The sequence below is a fragment of the Pseudophryne corroboree genome, chromosome 1 (genome assembly GCF_028390025.1).
Source record: "Pseudophryne corroboree isolate aPseCor3 chromosome 1, aPseCor3.hap2, whole genome shotgun sequence".
NCBI classification, from domain to species: Eukaryota; Metazoa; Chordata; class Amphibia; order Anura; family Myobatrachidae; genus Pseudophryne; species Pseudophryne corroboree.
In genome coordinates, this window is record NC_086444.1 from 660065234 (window position 1) to 660079521 (window position 14288).

The 14288-nt window shown below is 46.3% G+C and overlaps 1 protein-coding gene across 1 annotated transcript in view; it reads right to left on the minus strand.

Moving 5' to 3' along the window:
* Nucleotides 1–1235: 1235 nt before the first annotated feature.
* The window catches only part of TRMO (tRNA methyltransferase O), a 104152-nt gene continuing 91099 nt past the window's right edge, over nt 1236–14288 (minus strand). The window contains exon 5 of the mRNA XM_063914666.1: nt 1236–2467. Coding sequence (XP_063770736.1) covers nt 2244–2467 — 224 coding nt within the window. The 3' untranslated portion in view covers nt 1236–2243. The remainder of the gene's footprint in view (nt 2468–14288) is intronic.

Consider the following 14288-nt stretch of genomic DNA (forward strand, 5'->3'; position numbering starts at 1 on the left):
GTTAAGCGGTTAATAAATAAGAATCCGTAACAGCAAGTGATCACTTTCCCACTAGCATACTAGTAACAAACATTTACATTTCTAAAAATCCTTTTCTAACATTACCATCTAGTGGACATTTTGAAATATGACACAAAAGCTTGGGATAGAAGACAAATATCAGTACAATAAATAATATATTTTGACAATCTATTAACCATTTTTCAATAATTGTTTATTAAACAATTTTGAAAATAACCATATATTTATAGTTCACTTAAGTTGCTCAAGTATAGTAAAAAATAATCCAGTGCATTTAAATACAACATTTGACATTGTAAAAATATACATGTGGTAATAAGCTATTATATCTATCCAAGTAAATTGGGATAGGATATACCAGACAACCAGTACTTGCTCAAATAGTATGGAGGTGGTCGAGACCCAATATAAACTATTATCGAGATGGTACCGATGCCCAACCATTATACATAAATTCTGTCCTGGTGTGTCCCCTCTCTGTTGGAGGTGTGGTAGGGAACAGGGCTCATTAATGCACATTTGGTGGGAATGCTCTTTGATTATTACATTTTAGGACAATATTAGAAAGTTGTCTGCGGAGATTCAGGATTTTCCTTATTATCCCACTCGGATATACAGATATGTAAATATAAAAAGTAATTACTTAGGCACATGAACAGTGTAGCTAGAATGGACTTTCTGGCACGCTGGCGATCACTTTCACCACCTACTTTATGGGAATGGTGTCAACCTGTAGGTTTTTATATGGCGCCACATAAATACCATACCTTTCAGGAGTAGAATAATTATTCTACTCCTGGACGGTATGGTATTTATGTGGCTATATGGTTCGGATGGTTGGAGTTTAAATCAACCTCTTCTTATAAGGCTTTGGTTCCTATTGGCCCGGTTTGATTTGGACATGGAAATTGCTGGTGACAATTGTTCTTTTCTGCCTTGACATTTTTGTTACGGTATATCAGTCACTCAGACTGAAACAAAATATTTGCATTTGAAGTCCCCTGCCAGGTGGATCTATTCTATTCTCCTCTCTTTTTTTATTCCTTTCATTCCTTTTCTTTTTTTATGTTGCTTTTGTCATTGTATTTGTGTAAAATGTTATAACCTTTACTAGTCTGAAACACTGTATACATCCTATACATTTCTGCTTTATACATACTTGTATTCTATTGTTAAAAATTGATCTGTATGTGGATTGTCAGTTTTGAAAAGGATTCTCAAAAATACAGAATTTTTATTAAAAAAATAATAAAAAAAAATGAAAAAACTAGAAGACAGATTTTATTATTAAAAATATTTTACATAAAACTTACTTTTCCCTGTGTAAAGTGCAATCTGAAATGGTTGTAAACGCTTCAGAATCAGTTCAAGGTTTTATTCCTGATAAAGGGGGTAATTCTGAGTTGATCGCAGCAACAAATTTGTTAGCAGCTGGGCAAAGCCATGGGCACTGCAGTGGGGGCAGATATAACATTTGCAGAGAGAGTTAGATTTGGGTGGGTTATATTGTTTCTGTGCAGGGTAAATACTGCCTGCTTTATTTTTACACTGCAATTTAGATTTCAGTTTGAACAAACCCCACCCAAATCTAACTCTCTGCAAATTTTATATCTGCCACACCTGTAGTGCAAATGGTTTTACCCAACTGTTAACAAATTTGCTGCTGCGATCAACTCGGAATTACCCCCAAAATTCACTGCAATATAGCTAAATGGTAAGGCCAACCTGACACCATAAGCAGTGTCACAAATACCCCTTTCAGACCGCTCCCGGCTGAGACCCCTTTCTGACTGGCGGCCAGACCCGGCTTTTAGCCAGGTTGGTGACGTCACCGCCGGTGTTTGCGGAGGCGGCACTTGGAGAGGAGATGATCTCCAAGTGCCACTTTTTCCTATGGTGTGAACAGGTGCTGGGTAACATCGACTCGGTGTACCCATTCACACTGCACTGCGAGCCGGGTTGAACCAGTGTTCAACCCTGCTCACTAACAGAGTTGAAATACCAGGTCACTCGACCTGGGTTATTTTTCCTGGCCCCTTGCAAAGTGTGCCGCAGCCTGGGTGCATGCGTGTTCACCTGGGTTATTGCTGGCGGTCTAAAAGGGGTATTACTTGCACTACTTGAAAGAAAAGGGAGAAAATATTCATAAAAAAACAAAACAAAAACACAACATTATTTCACAAAAGATGAATATGGTTCATTATCAACATGGAGAGTTAACATCAATTCTTAGACTCAGGCTGCCCTGCAACAGGTTGTATTTTAAGTACTTCTGCAAATCCATCACCAAACCAGCAAGTGATGTGAATGGTATCAAGGCTGAAATAAAAAAGACGGTCTAGACACTGGTTTCTTCTGTAAACTGATCGGGGGTCGGCAGATAGCACATTACTTATTGCACATTTTGCTTCTTCAAAAGACTGGAAGTAGCGGAATGATGGTCCTCCTGAGGAAACAGAACACACTATAATGTTATAGCTGAATTAGTAGACATAGCTCTAATGTGGTCCATAGTTTATGTAGTCTGTATGGATTAAATATACTCTCTGGGTTGGTTTTGCAAATGCATCAAATCTGCAAAGTGCAAACCACATGCTAAATGCATACAAACACAATAGGCCTTGTTAAAGTTGGACACAATTGTGCAAAAATGAATGAAATGTTTAAGATGGAGACTTTCGTGGGGTCTTCTCGGAGTTAGATTCAAAGCTTTAAAAAAACAAACAAAAAAACAAAACACAACCACTCATACCATGATTCCATGATTTGTCATCTTCTTTTCCAGCAAGTCAACCACACTGCAGACTTGGGGCGGATTCAATTCTTTTCACCCCTTTACACACCCGTTCTGTTTCTGCCCTCAGGGACGTTGTATTATTTCAGCCTGCTACCCCCAGAGTAGTAAAGCACCCAACCCTTTACACAGCTAAACCTGATAACTATGGGCGTAATATACGCGATAACGGAGATCATTTTAAAAAGGTAATTGGGCGTGATATATCATTTGAATCTCACCCTTAATCTTCCCCTTTCTGGCTGACACATTTTATATTCTATATATGACAACACTTAGTTCCAGTCCACAAAGTGCCGTTGGAATCCCAGCACATTGCAGCTACCAAGGTATCTAATTTTCCCTCGTACCCCGTAGAGATTTGTAGAAAAATTAGTGATGTTGTGCTACCATAATTCTTGAGGGTGTATTGCTTCTGAACACTGCAGTGGAACATTGCCGAGAACTGAATCTCCCTCCCATATACTTGCTATATAATGCCCTAAAAGTACAATATAAAGAAGAGCAGAAGTTGGCTGTAAATGCACCTGCAGTGTGTGCATGGACCTAAATGTTGATTTCATCTTTATGTAGAATTGCGCACATCTCTACGGTCGGTATCCACATGCTTAGTTTCATAGCCATCATCATTATCAGTTCACACTTGCACCTGAGCTATCTTTGGTGCAAAAGGTAAGTCTGAAAACAAGCATATCTATGTGTGCGTACAGCAGTTTCATTGATATGTTCTCAGCACACTCACTAAACTTTTCCTATAGATATGTCTGCTGTCAGTTTGCCCGCAAACGGGTCGCAGGGGCACACACATCGTGCTTGCAACTAGCCGCACCAGCGTACAAGCCGTTTGAGGGAGCCCATACCCCAATGCGATCCTATGGATCGCAGGTGCAGGCACTGTAATCGTGCCAAACGACTCGCGACTATTAGCAGTCAAAGATAAGATGAACTAGGACTCATCTGTATGTGAGAAGAGATCATCACCACCCATGGAGATGTGACCTAGATGGGTAGAACTCAGCATCGTCCAAACCTGTGTATGCTCAGCTTCACAGTGTACGTGGTGCGAAAGAAAACACATAAGATATGTCTGGCGTGTTTTACACTGAATTAGCCCCTATATTTGTATTTAGCCATTTACATGTATCAAAATATTTCTACTTCTCTGTAGACCAGGGATGGGGAACCTTAGGCCCTCCAGCTGTTGTTGAACTACACATACCAGCATGCCTTGCTACAGTTTTGCTATTTAGCAATGCAAAAACTGTTGCAGGGCATGCTGGAATGTGTAGTTCAACAACAGCTGGAGGGCCGAAGGTTCCCCATCCATGCTGTAGACCTATCAAGGAAAGCAGAGTTCTGACTAGACTTTATCCTTCTAGTTTGTTCTGGATCAGTAGTGGACAACAGATGACCCACCCTTAAACACTTGTCTGGCATAGTCGCATCGTTTGCGACCACACCAGCAAGTGCATTATCTGATCTGGTCGCAAATGATGCAACCAGTCAGATATATAGCATGGGCGGCTTGCAGAAGATAATCTTTCTGCAGCCGTCACTTACAGAGGGATTTCCCACCCCGCTGCCTCCCTACACTCTACTCCAATGTCTGTCATGCTGCCGATCACTGCTGAACGGTCAGCACATCAGGACCCCCCCACCCGGTGGCTGCAGAAAAACTGCCCTGAATTTGTACAAGGCAGCAGCTCAATTGAGCAGCTCTGGGCAAATCAAAGTTGCAATGGTTGTAATGGGTTACAATGTTCCAATGGTGGTGATCTGATGTTTGACAATAATGATTGGAAAAAAAAAAAAAAAAAAGAAGGTTATATTATATATATATATATATATATATATATATATATTTGTATTTTTTTTTATAAAATCATGTTGGATAAGTTTAAAATACATGCTCTTCACCTTAATCACTTATAAAGAAACAACAATTTCTGAGCAGTTTTTTTTTGGGGGGGGGGGAAATGTCAGTTAAGTGGTTAAAGAGGTGCGACCAGATATTCACAATCTTCCTAGTAGCTAGCCTCATGGTAAGTATAGTTCAACAGTCTATGTAGCAGATTAAGGGCCAAATTCAATTAGCCGTGAAATTACTATTTATGCATCTTTTTTTATGCGAAAACAGACTTTTCGCGGGTATGCGCGCTCCTGTGATTCGCCCTAATCAATAACAAATTTGTAAAAACAGGATTACTGGGAAAACTGTTGCTGAAAGTGAAAAGTCAAAAATGGATAAATCTGTACGTACCCCCCAAAAAAATGTAACATCAGATGACAGTATAAAAGTTTATTATTGGTTATAATAAACATATTTCTGGTACTTAAATAGGGTCAAATAGCGGATATATAAAATGTAAAGAAAAAAAAAATAAGATTTTACTCACCGGTAAATCTATTTCTCGTAGTCCGTAGTGGATGCTGGGACTCCGTAAGGACCATGGGGATTAGCGGCTCCGCAGGAGACTGGGCACAACTAAAGAAAGCTTTAGGACTACCTGGTGTGCACTGGCTCCTCCCACTAAGACCCTCCTCCAGACCTCAGTTAGGAAACTGTGCCCGGAAGAGCTGACACAATAAGGAAGGATTTTGAATCCCGGGTAAGACTCATACCAGCCACACCAATCACACCGTATAACTCGTGATACTATACCCAGTTAACAGTATGAAATATAACGGAGCCTCTCAACAGATGGCTCAACAATAACCCTTTAGTTAGGCAATAACTATAAACAAGTATTGCAGACAATCCGCACTTGGGATGGGCGCCCAGCATCCACTACGGACTACGAGAAATAGATTTACCGGTGAGTAAAATCTTATTTTCTCTGACGTCCTAAGTGGATGCTGGGACTCCGTAAGGACCATGGGGATTATACCAAAGCTCCCAAACGGGCGGGAGAGTGCGGATGACTCTGCAGCACCGAATGAGCAAACTCTAGGTCCTCCTCAGCCAGGGTATCAAACTTGTAGACTCTTACAAAAATGTTTTAACCCGACCAAGTAACAGCTCGGCAAAGTTGTAAAGCCGAGACCCCTCGGGCAGCCGCCAAAGAAGAGCCCACTTTCTTCGTGGAATGGGCTTTTACAGATTTAGGGTGCGGCAGTCCAGCCGCAGAATGTGCAAGTTGAATCGTGCTACAGATCCAGCGAGCAATCGTCTGCTTAGAAGCAGGAGCACCCAGCTTGTTGGGTGCATACAGGAGAAATAGCGAGTCAGTTTTCCTGACTCCAGCTGTCCTGGAAACATATACTTTTCAGGGCCCTGACTACATCCAGTAACTTGGAATCCTCCAAGTCCCAAGTAGCCGCAGGCACCACAATAGGTTGGTTCACATGAAAAACTGATACCACCTTAGGAAGGAATTGGGAACGAGTCCTCAATTCCGCCTTATCCATATAAAATACAGATAAGGGCTTTTGTATGACAAAGCCGCCAATTCTGATACACGCCTGGCCGACGCCAAGGCCCACAGAATGACCACTTTCCACGTTAGGTATTATAGCTCCACGGATTTAAATGGCTCAACCCAATGCGACTTCAGGAAATCCAACACCACGTTGAGATCCCACGGTGCCACTGGAGGCACAAACGGGGGCTGACTATGCAGCACTCCCTTAACAAAAGTCTGAACTTCAGGCAGTGAAGCCAGTTCAATTTTGGAAGAAAATCGATAGAGCCGAAATCTGGACCTTAATGGAACCCAATTTTAGGCCCATAGTCACCTCTGACTGTAGGAAGTGCAGAAATCGACCTAGCTGAAATTTCTCCTTTGGGGCCTTCCTGGCCTCACAGTACGCAACATATTTCCGCCATATGCGGTGATAATGGTTTGCGTTCACTTCTTTCCTAGCTTTAAATAGCGTAGGGATAACTTCCTCCGGAATTCCCTTTTCCTTCAGGATCCGGCGTTTAACCGCCATGCCGTCAACGCAGCCGCGGTACGTCTTGGAACAAACAGGCCCCCTGCTGCAGCAGGTCCTGTCTGAGTGGCAGAGGCCATGGGTCCTCTGAGATCATTTCATGGAGTTCTGGTTACCAAGCTCTTCTTGGCCAACCCGGAACAATGAGTATAGTTCTTACTCCTCTCCTTCTTATTATTCTCATTACACTGGGTAAGAGAAGCAGAGAAGGGAACACATACACCGACTGGTACACCCACGGTGTTACCAGAGCGTCCACAGCTATCGCCTGAGGGTCCTTGACCTGGCGCAATATCTTTGTAACTTTTAGTTGAGGCGGGACGCCATCATGTCCACCTGTGGCCTTTCCCAACGGTGTACAATCATTTGGAAGACTTCTGGATGAAGTCCCCACTCTCCCGGGTGGAGGTCGTGTCTTCTGAGAAAGTCTGCTTCTCAGTTGTCCACTCCGGGAATGAACACTGCTGACAGTGCTAACACATGATTTTCCGCCCATCGGAGAATCCTTGTGGCTTCTGCCATCGCCATCCTGCTTCTTGTGCCGCCCTGTCGGTTTACATGAGCGACCGCCGTGATGTTGTCTGACTGGATCAGCACCGGCCGGTGTTGAAGCAGGGGTCTAGCCTGACTTAGGGCATTGTAAATGGCCCTCAGTTCCAGAATATTTATGTGTAGGGAAGTCTCCTGACTTTTCCATAGCCTTGGAAGTTCCTTCCCTGTGTGACTGCCCCCCAGCCTCGAAGGCTGGCATCCGTGGTCACCAGGACCCAGTCCTGTATGCCGAATCTGCGGCCCCCTAGAAGATGAGCACTCTGCAGCCACCACAACAGCGACACCCTGACCCTTGGAGACAGGGTTATCCGCCAATGCATCTGAAGATGCGACCCGGACCACTTGTCCAACAGATCCCACTGGAAAATCCTTGCATGGGACCTGGCGAATGGAATTTCTTCGTAAGAAGCTACCATCTTTCCCAGGGCTCGCGTGCACTGATGCACCGACACCTGTATACGTATTAGGAGGTCTCTGTCTAGAGACAACAACTCCTTGGACTTCTTCTCCGGGAGAAACCCTTTTTATCCTGTTCTGTGTCCAGAACCATACCCAGGAACAGTAGACGCGTCGTAAGAACCAGCTGCGACTTTGGAATATTCAGAATCCAGCCGTGCTGTTGTAGCACTTCCCGAGATAGTGCTACTCCGACGAACAACCGCTCCCTGGACCTCACCTTTATAAGGAGATCGTCCAAGTACGGGATAATTATTTCGGCCATTACCTTGGTAAATACCTCGGTGTCGGGGACAGACCAACGGCAACGTCTGGAATTGGTAATGACAATCCTGTACCACAATATTGAGGTACTCCTGGTGAAGAGGGTAAATAGGGACATGCAGGTAATCATCGTTGATGTCCAGTGATACCATGAAATTCTCCAGGCTTGCAATAATCGCCCTGAGCGATTCCATTTTGAACTTGAACCTTCGTATATAAGTGTTCAAGGATTTCAATTTTAGAATGGGTCTCACCGAACCGTCTGGTTTCGGTACCACAACATTTTGGAATAGTAACCCCGGCCTTGTTGAAGGAGGGGTACCTTGATTTCACCTGCTGGAAGTACAGCTTGTGAATTGCCGCCAGTACTACCTTTCTCCGAGGGCAGCAGGCAAGGCTGCTGTGAGGTAACGGCGAGGGGGAGTCGCCTCGAACTCCAGCCTGTATCCCTGTGATACTATTTGCAGAACCTAGAGATCCACCTGTGGGCAAGCCCACTGGTCCCTGAAGTTCCCGAGACGCGCCCCTACCGCACCTGTCTCCACCTGTGGAGCCCCAGCGTCATGCGGTGGACTCAGAGGAAGCGGGGGAAGATTTTTGATCCTGGGAACTGGCTGCTGGTGCAGCTTTTTCCTTCTTCCCTTGTCTCTGTGCAGAAAGGAAGCGCCTTTGACCCGCTTGCTTTTCTGAAGCCGAAAGGACTGTACCTGAAAATACGGTGCTTTCTTAGGCTGTGAGGAAACCGGAGGTAAAAAATTTTCTTCCCAGCTGTTGCTGTGGATACGAGGTCCCAGAGACCATCCCCAAACAATTCCTCACCCTTATAAGGCAGAATCTCCATGTGCCTTTTACAGGCAGCATCACCTGTCCACTGCCGGGTTTCTAATACCCTCCTGGCAGAATGGACATTGCATTAATTTTGGATGCCAGCCGGCAAATATCCCTCTGTGCATCCTTTATATATAAGACAACGTCTTTAATATGCTCAATGTTAGCAAAATATTATCCCTGTCTTAGAGTATTAATATTATCTGACAGGGTATCAGACCACGCTGCAGCAGCACTATTTATGCTGAGGCAATTGCAGGTCTCAGTATATAACCTGAGTGTGTATATACAGACTTCAGGATCGCCTCCTGCTTTTTATCAGCAGGTTCCTTCAAGGTGGCAGTATCCTAAGACGGCAGTGCCACCTTTTGACAAACGTGTGAGCGCCTTATCCACCCTAAGGGATATCTCCCAACGTGACCTATCCTCTGGCGGGAAAGGGTACGCCATCAGTAACTTTTTAGAAATTACCAGTTTCTTATCGGGGGAACCCACGCTTCTTTACACACTTCATTCATTCATCTGATAGGGGAACAAAACACTGGCTGCTTTTTCTCCCCAAAAATAAAACCCCTTTTATGTGGTACTTGGGTTCATGTCAGAAAATGCGTAACACATTTTTCATTGCCGAGATCATGTAACGGATGTTCCTAGTGGATTGTGTATATGTCTCAACCTCGTCGACACTGGAGTCAGACTCCGTGTCGACATCTGTGTCTGCCATCTGAGGTAACGGGCGTTTTTTGAGCCCCTGATGGCCTTTGAGACGCCTGGGCAGGCGCGGGTTGAGAAGCCGGCTGTCCCACAGCTGTTACGTCATCCAGCCTTTTATGTAAGGAGTTGACACTGTTGGTTAATACCTTCCACCTATCCATCCACTCTGGTGTCGGCCCCACAGGGGGCGACATCCCATTTATCGGCCTCTGCTCCGCCTCCACGTAACCTTCCTCATCCAACATGTCGACACAGCCGTACCGACACACCGCACACACACAGGGAATGCTCTGACTGAGGACAGGACCCCACAAAGTCCTTTGGGGAGACAGAGAGAGAGTATGCCAGCACACACCAGAGCGCTATATAATGCAGGGATTAACACTATAACTGAGTGATTTTTCCCCAAATAGCTGCTTGTATACATATATTGCGCCTAAATTTAGTGCCCCCCCTCTCTTTTTAACCCTTTGAGCCTGAAAACTACAGGGGAGAGCCTGGGGAGCTGTCTTCCAGCTGCACTGTGAAGAGAAAATGGCGCCAGTGTGCTGAGGGAGAAGCCCCGGCCCTTTTTCGGCGGACTTTCTCCCGCTTTTTCTGGAATACTGGCAGGGGTAATTTTACATCTATATAGCCTCTAGGACTATATATGATGTAGATTTGCCAGCCAAGGTGTCATATATTGCCCTCAGGGCGCCCCCCCCAGCGCCCTGCACCCATCAGTGACCGGAGTGTGAGGTGTACATGAGGAGCAATGGCGCACAGCTGCAGTGCTGTGCGCTACCTTGGTGAAGACCGAAGTCTTCTGCCTCCGCTTTTCCGGACTCTTCATGCTTCTGGCTCTGTAAGGGGGACGGCGGCGCGGCTCCGGGAACGAACACCAAGGTCGGGTCCTGCGGTCGATCCCTCTGGAGCTAATGGTGTCCAGTAGCCTAAGAAGCCCAAACTACCACCTGTTAGGTAGGTTCGCTTCTTCTCCCCTTAGTCCCTCGCTGCAGTGAATCTGTTGCCAGCAGATCTCACTGTAAAATAAAAAACCTAAATATACTTTCTTTCTAGGAGCTCAGGAGAGCCCCTAGTGTGCATCCAGCTCAGCCGGGCACAAGAATCTAACTGAGGTCTGGAGGAGGGTCTTAGTGGGAGGAGCCAGTGCACACCAGGTAGTCCTAAAGCTTTCTTTAGTTGTGCCCAGTCTCCTGCGGAGCCGCTAATCCCCATGGTCCTTACGGAGTCCCAGCATCCACTTAGGACGTCAGAGAAATGGGATTTTGGTTCTTACCGATAAATCCCTTTCTCGAAATCCACAGGGGACACTGGAGGCTGAAGACACTGGGGATAGCCGGGTTGGCTATCAGGAGCTGGCACATTACAACTTGTTGAAAGAGTATGCAGTCTCCTCCCCCTCTATCCCCCACAAGCCCCAGTTTTAAGAGGGAAGGGATTTATTGGTAAGTACCAAAATCCCATTTTCTCTAGAATCCACAAGGGGACACTGGAGGCTGAAGACACTGGGGATATCCCAAAGCTGTCCCTGTGGGCGGGAGAGCACTGAGGAATCTGCAGAACAAGCCGACCAAGCCGAGAAGCGGAGGCGGCAAAGTATCAAACTTATAAAATCGGACAAAAGTATGAGCCGTAGACCAGGTAGCAGCCCGGCAAAGAAGCACCTGGCAGCCCATGACTGACCCATGGACCGAGTTGAGTGCACTGAATTAACCGTCGGAGGTTGGCGTGCAGAGTTTAAGTAGGCCTGGCGAATGGCCAACTTAATCCATCATGCTAAAGTTTTCTTTGAGGCCAGCCAACCCCGTTTGACAGCATCAAACAGCACAAACAAAGCATCTGTCTTCCGTAACGATGCCGTCCTATCAACATAAATACGAAGCGCCCGGACAACATCCAAGGAAGATGGGTCTCCTGAGTCAGAGAGAGAGCAGGAACCCTGATTGGTTGGTTAATGAGAAATGCCAAAACCACTTTTGGCAGAAAACCGGAGTGCGTCCAAAGCTCTGCTCGATCTTCACGAAAGATAAGGCGGTTTACACGATAATGGACTCAAATCCGACACCCTGCGAGCTGATGCTAAGACCAAGAGAAGAACAGTCTTCCAAGTAAGGAATTTCAAGTCCACCTCTGTCAAAGGTTCAAAAACTGAGGACTGTAAAAACTTAAGGACCAAATTTAGGTCCCACGGCGCAGTGGGCGGAATAAATGGCGGTTGCGCTCGCAACACACTTTGCAAAAAGGTTTGTACTTCCGGCATCACAGCCAATTTTCGCTGGAAAAAAATTGACAAGGCAGACACCTGAACCTTGAGTGATCCGAGACGAAGGCCACCATCCAAGCCCGATTGCAAAAACAACAAGAGACGGGCCAGTATTAAAGACCGCGTGTCAAAACTTTTATCCGCACACCAAGACATATAGGCTCGCCAAATGCGGTGGTAATGGGCAGCTGTGACAGGTTTACGAGCTTTGAACATGGTAGGAATGACTGTAGAAGGAATGCCTCTACCCTTTCAGATAGAGGCTTCAAGTCTGGACAAAGAGGCAACTGCCACAGATCATCTGCCAGGAGCTGAAGGCGGTCCGAGTACCAGGCTCTCCAAGGCCAACTTAGGGCCACTAGAATGACCCACGTCGATTCCCTCTTGATCAGTTTGAGTGATTGAGGTAAAAGTGGAAACGGAGGAAACAGGTAAACCAGGTCGTATGGCCAAGGAGCCGTAAGAGCGTCCACGTCTTCCGCTCCGGGATCCCGAGTTCTGGAGATGTAGCGAGGTAGCTGATGATTCAGGCGGGAAGCCATGAGGTCCACCTGTGGATGACCCCATTTATGGAGAGCTCACTCTCTCGGGTGAAGGTCCAGACGACCGAGATAATTGGCTTCCCAGTTGTCCACTCCCAGAATAAAGATGGTCGAGAGCAGAACCTCGTGAAGTTCGGCCCATCGCAGAATTCGAGCCACTTCCAGCATGGCCATGCGGCTCCGTGTGCTGCCCTGGCAATTGATATAAGCAACTGCGGTCGCATTGTCCGATTGCACTCTCACTGCTCTTGACTGAAGTAGGTGAACCGCTTTCAGAAGCGTATTTAATATCGCTCGAAGTTCCAATACATTTATGGGCAGTAATTGTTCCTGTACTGACCATTTCCCCTGGAAGTGATACTCTTGTATTACCGCTCCCCAGCCCCTGAGACTGGCATCGGCAGTGACCAGGATCCAATCCCATATGGCGAATGTCCTCCCCGCCGTGAGGTTGGGCAGATGAAGCAACCAGAGAAGGGATATTTGAGTACGTGGAGCAAGTGGTACCGTCCCATGAAAATGAAGATGTGACCCCGACCACTGGAGTTAAGAGGCCCAGTTGAAAAGTCCGCGAATGAAACCGACCGAACTGTAACGTCTCGTAAGCCACAACCATCTTTCCTAATAGACGAATGAATGCAAAGGTATAATGACACCTTCTTCGGTCTGAGGACCTTCTGAACCAGCAGTCAAATAGTCTGAGCCTTATCCTCAGGCAAAAATACCTTCGGTAGCTTGGTATCCATGATCAGACCCAGAAACTGGATGCGCTGGGATGGCAAGAGATTGGATTTCTGGAAGTTGAGTATCCAACCATGTCGCAGGAGAACCTCGTGAGTGATCAAAGCATGTTCCCGAAGTATTGCCTCCGATGGAGCTTTAAGTAGAAGATCGTCCAGGTATGGTACAACCGTCACTCAGAGCGACCGAAGGTGAGCTACCATGACGGCCATGACCTTGGTAAACACCATCGGAGCCAAACAATGTCCGAAAGGAAGGGCTCTGAACTGATAATGGTCTTGCAGAATTGCGAATCTCAAGAACTCCTGATGAGGCTCCCAAATGGGGATGTGTAGGTACGCATCCTTTATGACCAGGGAAATCATGAACTCCTCTGGTTCTAGACTCGCTATCACTGAGCCAATGGACTCTACCTTGAATCGGTGATATGTGAGATATTGAGTCAATGATTTCAAATTCAAGGATGGGTCGTACCGAGCTGTCCGGCTTCGGAACTACAAAGAGGTTTGAATAGTAACCCTTCAACCGCTGCAGGCCTGGGACCGGCTTTAATACTGCTGCGTCCAAAAGGGTCTGACTCCCTCCCTGAAGAGCCCTCTGTTTCTCTTCCGAAGCCGGAAATCCGGTGGTAAAGAAGCGTGGTGGAGGTGAAACTTCGAAATCGATTTTGTAACCTCTAGACACAAGTGCACGCACCCACGCATCCGTGGACGTGTGTATCCACACCTCCTGGAATGTGCAGAGATGTGCACCCACCATGGGAGAACCCAGGTGGGAAGAGAGCCCATCATGCCACAGACTTCTCAGCAGGTATGGGCTCTTGACGACGAGTGTTAGCCTGTTGTCGACTTCGGCTTCGTCCACCTTTCAGTTGACCTGCCAAGGTTCTGGATCTAGGCCGAAAGGAAGTTGAGGCCCAAATGGAACGAAAGAAAGGGCCAGAATACGTGCGTTTAGGTGGTGTTATAGCCGGTAGGAAAGTGGACTTTCCACCTGTAGCCTGAGAGATTAGTTTATCCAGATCTTCTCCTAAGAGAACTTTTCCTGAATATGTTAGGGCTTCTGCCGTTCGTTTGGATTCCGCGTCGGCTTGCCAAGAACGCAGCCACAGGGCCCGACAGGCCGCTACCACGGAAGCTGAGATCCGTGCCCCCAATTGTCCAATATCCTTAGAAGA